Below are 8,893 nucleotides of genomic sequence, written 5' to 3'. Positions count from 1 at the left end.
TCACAGGGGTGGAGGCAGAGGGACAAGGCTGGTGGATTCACTCAGGACCCTCTTGGATGATTGAGGGGGGAGTTTCCCAAGTCAGCCAGGATCTGGCACTGGTGCTGCCTTTGCTGCTAATGACTTGGAAACCCTTCGACCTGCACTGTTCAGTACCGCAGCCACACGCAGCTATTTAAATTGGAACTCATTAAAATCAACTAAAATTGGGAAGTCAGTTTCTCAGGCTCAGCAGCCACATTTCAAGTACTCAGTAGCCACATGTGGCCGGCGGCGACCATGCTGGACAACGCAGAGAGCATTTCCATCGTCACGGAAGGTTACCCAGGACAGACTTCCTCAGACGGTACTGAACTTCACTGAGCCTCAGTTTCCTCATCTGTAAAAGGCACATAATAGTTTCTCCTTTGTAGGGTACCTGAGAGGACAGCGTGAGATAACCCCTGTGGAGCAGCTCACTGTGGGCCTGGCACATAACAAATATTCGAGAAATGCAGGTTATTATTATTATTGCCGAGAGGGGGGGTGGATAAAGGAGAGGAAACGGGGGATGCCTCTGAGGTTTGGTTCTGAAAATCTAAGATTCGGAAGCCCGCTATCTTCCCCTGCCCAAGGGGCTGCCGAGGACTGCGGGGGCCCTGCCCTCCCGGCATAGAGGCTGGGCCGCCCCTCGACCCCCAAGCTGGTTAGGACCCCGCGCCGAGCGCCCCCTGGAGGAGCCCCGCGCGTCCTGCCAGCCGCGGGGCTGCGGCGCGGGAATGGGGCGGGCCGGCAGGGGGCGCTGCGCGCGGTGGGCGGGCGGGGCGCGTGGGGCGGGCAGGGGCCGGGCCAGTGCCGCGCGCGGGGCGAGCGCTGCGGCGGTCCGGGCGGGACCGCAGCCGGAGCCGAGCCGGGACTGTCGCGCGGGCCGCGCCGGCGATGCCGCGCCCCCGGGCCGGGCTGTAGCGGGGCCGGGGTGGAGTGTACGCGGGGCAGGCCGGACATGGAGGTGGTGGACGAGACGGAGGCGCTGCAGCGCTTCTTCGAAGGTGAGGGACCGCGGGCCGGCGGGGGCGGCGACCCTCTCGCGCTGGGAACCCGCAGCCGATCTCCCCGGGGACTGGGACCCCCGACTGTGCTTTCATCAAGCTGGGACCCCCCCCACCCCCGGCCCAGAACACCTCCTCTGGGCTGGGGCCCTCCTCTGTCTCCTGGAGGTTACTACCCACCTCCGCTGAAGTTGGGCTCCCCACTCCCCGTCCCCCGACACACAACTTCCTTGGAGCTGTATCCCCTTCCCTGCTCGGTCCTCCTTCCTGCCTTCCAGGACCTGCAGTCCCCACTAAATTCTGACACCTCCCACCCCCAGCGCACTTCCCGACGTCGGGACCCTCTACTGTGCTTCCCTGGGACCCCATCCAGGCCGGGGGCCCCCAGCATGCCTCCCAGAGACTGGGACCCCCGCCTAGAGACTCAGGCACCCTATGTGCCTTTCAGGTTGGCACCCTACTCCCAGCCTGACTCCTGCCCCCAGCGCCTCCCCACCAGTGCTTCCCTGAGACAGGGACCCCCTTCAAGACTGTCACCCACCTTCCACAAGGCTGCTCCCCCCCCACGGCTGAACTTCCCCTTGAAGCGGCTATCTCTCCCCTACTTAGGGCTGGGAACCCCTCCCCAGCATTCCTCTGTGGGCTGGATTTCCCCACCTCCCACCCTGGAATACTCGCGTTGGTTCTGGAACCTTCTTGAAGTTGGCATCCCCCCCGTTAGCCACCTCCGCACTCCGAGACCCTCCCAAAGCTGTGAACTGCATCCTGCCAGCTCTGTGTGGCTCCTCGGGGCTGTTTCGCTCACACCTGTCCCTGGAGCTATGCCTCCTCTGGCTGTGCCCCCATCCCAGGAGTGACCTCATCCCCTCACCTTGACCCTGATAGGACCCTCCCCAGGGCTGGGATCTACACACACCCTACACGATTTTCTTCTCCCCTCTCCCCTCTCCTGGCCAGTGGTTTTGGGGGTCTGCTCCTACATCTCACCCACTCCCCTTTCCTGAGTAATCTCTGCCCCTTGAGGCTGTCCCCCTCTTGGGTTCTGGGTTCAGGAGGGATGAGACAGAGTGTGGGAGGGGGTGCAGAGGTGCAGGCTGACATCTCCCAGCTTCTCAGACCCTCACTGGAACATCCAGCCAGACCAGGGATGAGACAGAGTGTGGGAGGGGGTGCAGAGGTGCAGGCTGACTCTCCCAGCTTCTCAGACCCTCTGGGTGCTCTTGTGTCCCTCTCCACCAACCTCAGGAGCCCAGCCTCTGCCCCTACCCTCCCCCTAGTCCCTAAGTCCATCTCCAGCACCTCAGTGCCTTCAGAACCCAAAACTCAATGATCCAGAACCTTCCATTAGTGTGAACCTGCCCATGGCGAGGCTCGGTGGCCCACGGGGCACACTGTGCTGCAGCTGTTGGGCCACAGGGCAGGGAATTAGGGTCCAAGTTTCAAGCCCAGCGCCCAGCGCCCAGAGCCCTTTGGCGTCCCATGAGGGAGCAAGGAAGGCCTTTCTTTGACTTAGTTTCTCCCTGTCTGTGACTGCAGGGGGTGTGTGTGTGTGGGCGGGGGGAGCCTTTGTGCACTCTGCTTGCCGAACAGCCCAGGTAAGGGCATCCCCAAGCTTCCGGCCTCCCCACTCCAGGATTCTGGACACCCCCAGAATCCAAGAAATCAGGTTTGGACTAGATGAAGTGGTTGATCCTCAGGTAGTTGGGCCATTTGAGGGTCCTAGGCGTTTCCCCGTCAGTCCCAGGGGCTCTTGTTCTCCCCAGATCCTTTTCCTCCTTTAAGAGCCTTGAGGGGCCTTATGGGGGCTGGGGGCTCTGGGGAGGTAGGAAGGGGACACTAGTCCTTGCCTGGGGGCCACTATTTTGGGGGTGCCCGGAGCCCGCCGGACATCCCAGATGACTCACGGACCAGGCCCCCTTGCTTCCTGCAGAAGTCCCTGTGCCCCCTTCCCCCAGGACCCTGGGCCTGGGCAGAGGGGTGGGCCTGGCTGGCCCAGGCTCCCTGTCTCCTGAGCCAAACTTTCCCTCCTGGCCGTGGGCGGGGGGTGGGGGTGGGGGTGGGGGTGGGGCCTGACGCCACGGCTCAGCCATGCGGCCGGCCTGGCTGGCCTGGCGGGGAGGCTGCGCTGCTCCCTCCAGAGAGATAAGAGCAGACTCAAGAATGTCTGTGGAGGGAGCCAGGGGCTGGAGAAGTGCTCCCAGAGCCTGAGATGGGGGGAAGGTGGGGCAGGCGCTGAGGGCTGGGGTCTCCGGGGCCACTTGGTGGGGAAGGCCTGGCCAGGAATCCGGTGGGCAGCGGCATGTGGGGGACGTAGTGGGGTTGTTAGGGCGCCCCTGGGCGGGGGCGCTGCTGAGTGTGCTCACGAGTGGAAGTGTGGAAGTGCAGGGTGCTTTTGTGCACGTGGATGTATTTCCCAGGAGGAGGGTGCTTCGCACTTGGGGCTGGGGACACCTGAGCGCTCATCCTGGCTCCCGCTTGGCCTTGGTCACTCCCCAGGACAGTGGGTATGGCGGGCAGGGTCTGTGCTTTCAGCTCGGGACTTGGAAGTGGGAAAGGGCTTGGCTGAAGGGGGCAGGGCGTGCCCAGGCCCCTCGTGTGACGTGGCCCACTCTCCAGACACACCAGGCATATGCCCTGGGTCCTGCCTGGTCCTGTGCGGTGGGCCTGGCTGTACCCTGCCTCAGGCTGGTGGGCTGGAAGCTAAGGCGCTTTGGGCCTCAGGTGGGAGGCTGGGACAGGGCGGCCCCCTCGAGGCTGGTACAGCCGGGCCCCCGTGACTGCCCTGCTAATCCCCTAGAGGGAGGCTGCGGCCGCCCAGATCGGCGGGCACAGGGCCTGCAGAGAGGGGACCCTCCGGGCAGGATGCACTGGCTCCCAGCAGGTAACCGGGGCACAGTGGCAGGTGTTCCCCTCATCACCTTGACCGGCTGGGGCCTCGGACTCTCAGAGCCCGTCAGGGACAGGGCAAGGCAGCATCAGAGGATCCCTATAGGACTTGAGAGGTTCTGGTGCAGACTTGGCCCTGAGAGCTGCATGACCCTGTGCAGAGCTCTTGCCCTCGCTGGGCCCCTTTTCCTCACCTGCAAGACAGGAGTGGGTGGCAGAGCAGGTCCTGATGATGCCCGCAGCTGAGCCTTGTCCTCCAGCCCTGGGGAAGAGGGACGCTTTAGAAGGGGGAGGGTGCTGGCCCCTGGTTCCGGGGGCACACGGGGCACGAGTGAGCAGCGATCAGCACTCGGTAAGCCAGTGGATGTGGAGGAAGCCACTGAGGGGAGCTGGGCTGGAAGGGCCACCGAGAGGTTGGGGGACCTCCCTTGGCCTCTAGAGCCCCGCCAGGGCTGGAGGTGGGAGCCGGGTTTTCACTCCTTCCATACCTGATGGGTGCCTTGGCCTGGTGACTCTATTTCTCTGGCCTCATGTCCCCTCCTTGGGTAGGCAGGTGCGCTGGGCCAGAGCAGGGACTTCCAATGTGATTCTTTTCAGCCACCGAGCAAAGACAAACTCCTGGCCTCCGAATAGGACATATACACTGGACACAGGGCGGATGGGCTCCTCACAGACCCCAGACTCCAGATCCTGGTTTGAAAGCCACCCTTCCCCAGCTCTGGGATGTGGGACGGGAGCGGTGGCGTTGGCCCCCTTTCCCAGGGCCTAAGACTGCGGCTCTGAGAGAAGGGAGTTAGCCAGCGTGAGCCAGGGCTGACACCCAGGCCTCAGAACACCCCTCTGCCTCCAGGGCTTTGGGGGAGGGAGGGTGGCCTTCCTATGGGGACCAGCATCTCTGCCTCCAGAGGGCAGGAGGAGGCCCCAGGAGGAGACCACCTGACCGCTTGTGGGAGAGGACGCCCACCCTGGAATCTGGGGCTGAGGCGCGGTGTGTGATGGGATGGCACTGTGCCTTGTGTCCGCCTGTCTGTCTGCAGTGCGACCATGGAGTAGGTGGATGGGGAGACCGCCAGACCCCTGACTCTCAAGGAGATGAGATGGAGTGCCTCTTGGGTCCACCCAGAGCCTCCCCAGAGGACTCCTGTCCCAGCCCCACCTCCCAAGGTCCTGACTCCAGCTGGAGGGGAAGTGGTAGCCAGGGGTCTGACTCATCGCCCTGTCCCCAACACACAGCGCAGGGCCACACGGGGTGGGAGGGGGGCAGGAAATGTTCCCAAGGAATGGAAGCAACAATGACTGTGTGAACAGAGGCGGGGTGGGGGGCGCACCCCAGGAAGCTGACTCTCTGTGAGGGCCTGGCTCGGTACAGGGGAGCGGAGCCACCGGAGCCGGCCGCTTCCGACGTGCTGGCCTCAGGGCCTCTCCTGAGTCTGGGGGCCTGGGCAGAGTACCCCTGGGGGTCTTAGGCAGAGCCAAGCAGGGTGTCTGGGGGAAAGACAGGCTGCTCTGGGCAGAGCGGCCTCCTCCTGGGGGCCTGGCCCCCGCTCCCCGACTCCCAAGGGCCTACAGGACTTGGGGCCCTGGCAGCAGAGGCTGCTGGGTAACAGCCCGGCAGGGCTGCTGATTGGCTGCTGCCCTTGGACTTTGCCCACTCGATAAGGACGGGGAGAAGAAATCATTAACTAAATTATTAACCAGGGATGGCCCCGCCCCACCCAGGCTGCCTGCCCTTTTTTCCCACCTTCTTCCTCCTCACGGCCCCCTCCTCTGGGCCTCATTTTTCCTCACAGCCTGAGTGTGTGTATGGGGGGCCTCCCCTCTCACCTCCGTCTCCAGCCCCTGCTACCACCGTGTTGGGCAGCCCCTCGGGTCTGTGTTGGTCATGTGCACTCCCTGGGGTGGGCTGAAGGTCGGTCCCTAGCTTTGCCGCTTACCCACGGTCCTTCTCCTGGGCCTATCACTGCACCTCTTTGTGCCTCCATTTTCCCATCTGTAGAATGGGAATACAGTTGCAGTAGGAGTACCTGCCTCTCAGGGTTTCCATGGGGGTTAGGTAGAAGGGGCTTGAGCAGGGCCTCATGCAGTGCCTGGCACGGTTCCACTCCATGAATGTCAGTTCTCCCCTGGGAGGCTTACAACAGGTATTATGCTCCCCACTTGGAGGATTTATTGGTCCATGGGTAGGTCAGTGCCCCCAAGCTTGGGCTGGGGCCTGTGGCTGGCGCTGTGTGCCTTGGGAAAACCCCTCACCCTCTCTGGGCTACTTATTCCAGGGATGAGCACACTCGGTACTCCGGAGCTCTGCTCCGTGACAGGTCTGGCCCTGCCTGGTCCTGCTGCCTGCTCCAGCTGGGCCTGCCCTGCCCTCTACCCCAGAGATTCGGAACTCGGCCCTTGGGCAGGTGGCGGGGCGGGGGGTGGGGGGGTGTAAGGGGGGTGGGGAAGGGTCTTGACTGCCCTTCGTCTTTGCCTGCCACACCCAGGCCAGAGGTTTTCGCATGTGGTGTCTCCCGGGAGTCCTGGGCCTCCGTGGAAGTGTGGGTGGTGCCCCCTCACTTCCGAGAGGGGGCTGCTGAGGCAGGAGGGGAAGGCGATGGGTCAGGCTCACTCAGGGCGGCCACGGCAGAGCTGGGCTGGGACCCCGGGTCTCCTGACCCGTCACAGTTGGGTGCTAGCTTGGAGTGGGGCGGGAGGGAGCCTCTCCTCCTTGCGTGCTGAGGGTCCTGACCCACCAGTGATGGCTGTGCTGGGTGACTGCCATCCAGCCCCTTGACCTCTCTGGGCCTCAGAGCCCTCACTCAGATGATCTAGGTTGTGTGACATAAGCAGTGAGACCCCCCCCAAGGCCTGGAGTGGGAGGGAAGGAAGTTGGGTCCTGAGCCCCCACTGGCCTGGACTATGCACAGGGGGCTTCAGGGCTTCCTGGCCTCCCCCTGACTCCAGGCTGCATCAGTGCGAAAGTTTTCCCTCCATCTGACCTAGATCCCTCCAGCCCCGCAATGCACAACCGCAGCCTCTGTCTCTCTGAAGGGTTTGGGACCCTCCCTCACTCCCCTCTTCATCATCCCAGTCCCCTGTGCTATCTTCTTCCCCCATGGTTCTCCCTCCTGGGGTCTGTGGCCTTGGCGGGGGCTGGGGGGTGGGGGGCAGTCCCCATCCCCTGCTTTGCTGACTTGGAGGGGGCTGCCTTTGGTGGTGGAGTTTGGGGTCTGTGACACCGAGTTCGCTCAGCTGGACTGGCTCCACCTAGAGCTGATGGGGAGGTGTGTTGGCCTGGGCCTGCCATTGGGTCAGCGAGCATTGGTAGGCACAAATGTAGAAGTCTGTGAGGTGTGCTGAGATGTGAACATGCCTCAGGGCCTTTGCAGCAAGTGCCTCCCCACTGCCTGGAATGCGCTTCCCAGATGTCCATGTGGCTCACCTCCTTCGTATCTTTGCTCAGTAAAGCCCTCCCTGCTACCCTGTTTAGAATTGCAACTCTTCCCCACCCTCCTAGCACCCCAGCCCCTCTCCCTGCTTTATTGTCTCCGTAGCATTTGTCACCTTCTGAAATGCTGTGGATTTTGCCCACCTGGCTTGTCATCTGACTCTGCTTCCAGGATGTCAGCTCCATGGAGGTAGTAGGTTTTGTCTGTTTACTGCTTTATCTCCAGAGCCTAGAATTGTGCCTGATACGCAGTAGATGCTCAGTAAATAATTGTGTGAGTGAATGAATGAGCACACTTGGAGCATGCCGGTATGTGCACATGCCTGGGAGTGTGCCCTTGTGTGTGCACATGCCTGTGGGGCATGCTGGTGTATGAACACAGGTGGGCATGGGTAACCCTGGTAGAGACCTGCTCCCACCCCAAGCTGCAGGGTCTCTACTCTGCCTCTGTGGGGAGGGGCCTTCCCCAGCCTGCCTGGCCTAGTCCCTGTGGGAGAGGGCTGGGGGCCCCCAGAGCAAAGTGGAGATCCCTAGGGACCCATGTGGGTTCCCTAAGAAGAGGCCACAGCTGCTGGGCCAGGTCTGTTGGACCTGGCTTTGGAGCATCTTCGGGCTGTGAGTTCAGCCTTGTGTGGACCTGAGGACAGGGTGGCAGCCGTGTGGGGACTAGGGGAGGACATAGCTATAGCCCAGGGGTGGCTGAAGATTTCAGGTCCCCTGGAGGATCTGGGTCTCTGCAGGCAGGAGGCAGGGCTCTGCCGCATTTTTGGCAAGAAGTTGAGAGGGAACAAAGACAACTGTGGATCAGATTAAGAACCTGATGGCAATGACTCCAGAGCTACATCCTTGTCACTCAGCCCCAAGATGATTGGGGATTTGATGCAGAGACGCAAAGCGTAGCTTGCAGAATCAAGCATTTGGCCTGAAGGCATTTTGAGTGAGAAGGCTCTGGTCACAATTTGAAGCCTGAAGTAGTTGTCATATTAATCAATTAATAAAGATAGGAAGTCCAAACCAAGGGAGGTGAGAGCCCTCTGTGCCCTGTCCCAGTGTGAACTAGTTTGGTGCACGTTGATCAGCTCAGTCAATATGGGGAAATGAGCCGCAGCACTGGGGGCCCTCTGTGACTGGGGTGATCGAGGAGGGACTGCCAGCGTAGGCAGGCAGGCACAGAAGGCTTCCCCACTGGAGAGGGGATGGCTAGAGCCCAGTCCTGGAGGCTGGGCTGCGCCATGCGTGTGCCACAATACCATCATGGCACAGGTTGTGCTTGGGCAGGAGAGGAGATGGGAGCCCAAGAGGGATGGAAACAGCAATGGGAGGAATGGCCTCCTAGAGGTGAGGAGCTTTCCCACCCTCTCACTGGAGACTCACGACCACCCCGTGACGCAGGGACCTCCTTCACTTGAGAGGGAAGGGAACTGAGGCACAGGGAGGTCAGGTCACTTGCCGAGGGTGACGCAGCAATGAAGGGGGACCCGCGTTAGCAACCAGGCCTCTTTGACCCCAGGGGTCCCTTAGGGCATTATGGGGATGCCAAGGTGGGCAATCC

The 8,893-nt window shown here is 62.1% G+C and overlaps 1 protein-coding gene across 1 annotated transcript in view; it reads left to right on the top strand.

Annotated features, from left to right (window-relative positions):
- The first annotated feature begins 946 nt into the window (after positions 1-946).
- MYRF (myelin regulatory factor) overlaps positions 947-8,893 on the top strand; it is a 32,616-nt gene continuing 24,669 nt past the window's right edge. The window contains exon 1 of the mRNA XM_060158986.1: positions 947-1,028. Coding sequence (XP_060014969.1) covers positions 983-1,028 — 46 coding nt within the window. The 5' untranslated portion in view covers positions 947-982. The remainder of the gene's footprint in view (positions 1,029-8,893) is intronic.

Source organism: Lagenorhynchus albirostris, chromosome 9 (assembly GCF_949774975.1).
Source record: "Lagenorhynchus albirostris chromosome 9, mLagAlb1.1, whole genome shotgun sequence".
NCBI lineage: Eukaryota > Metazoa > Chordata > Mammalia > Artiodactyla > Delphinidae > Lagenorhynchus > Lagenorhynchus albirostris.
This window is presented reverse-complemented; position numbering and strand designations above follow the sequence as displayed.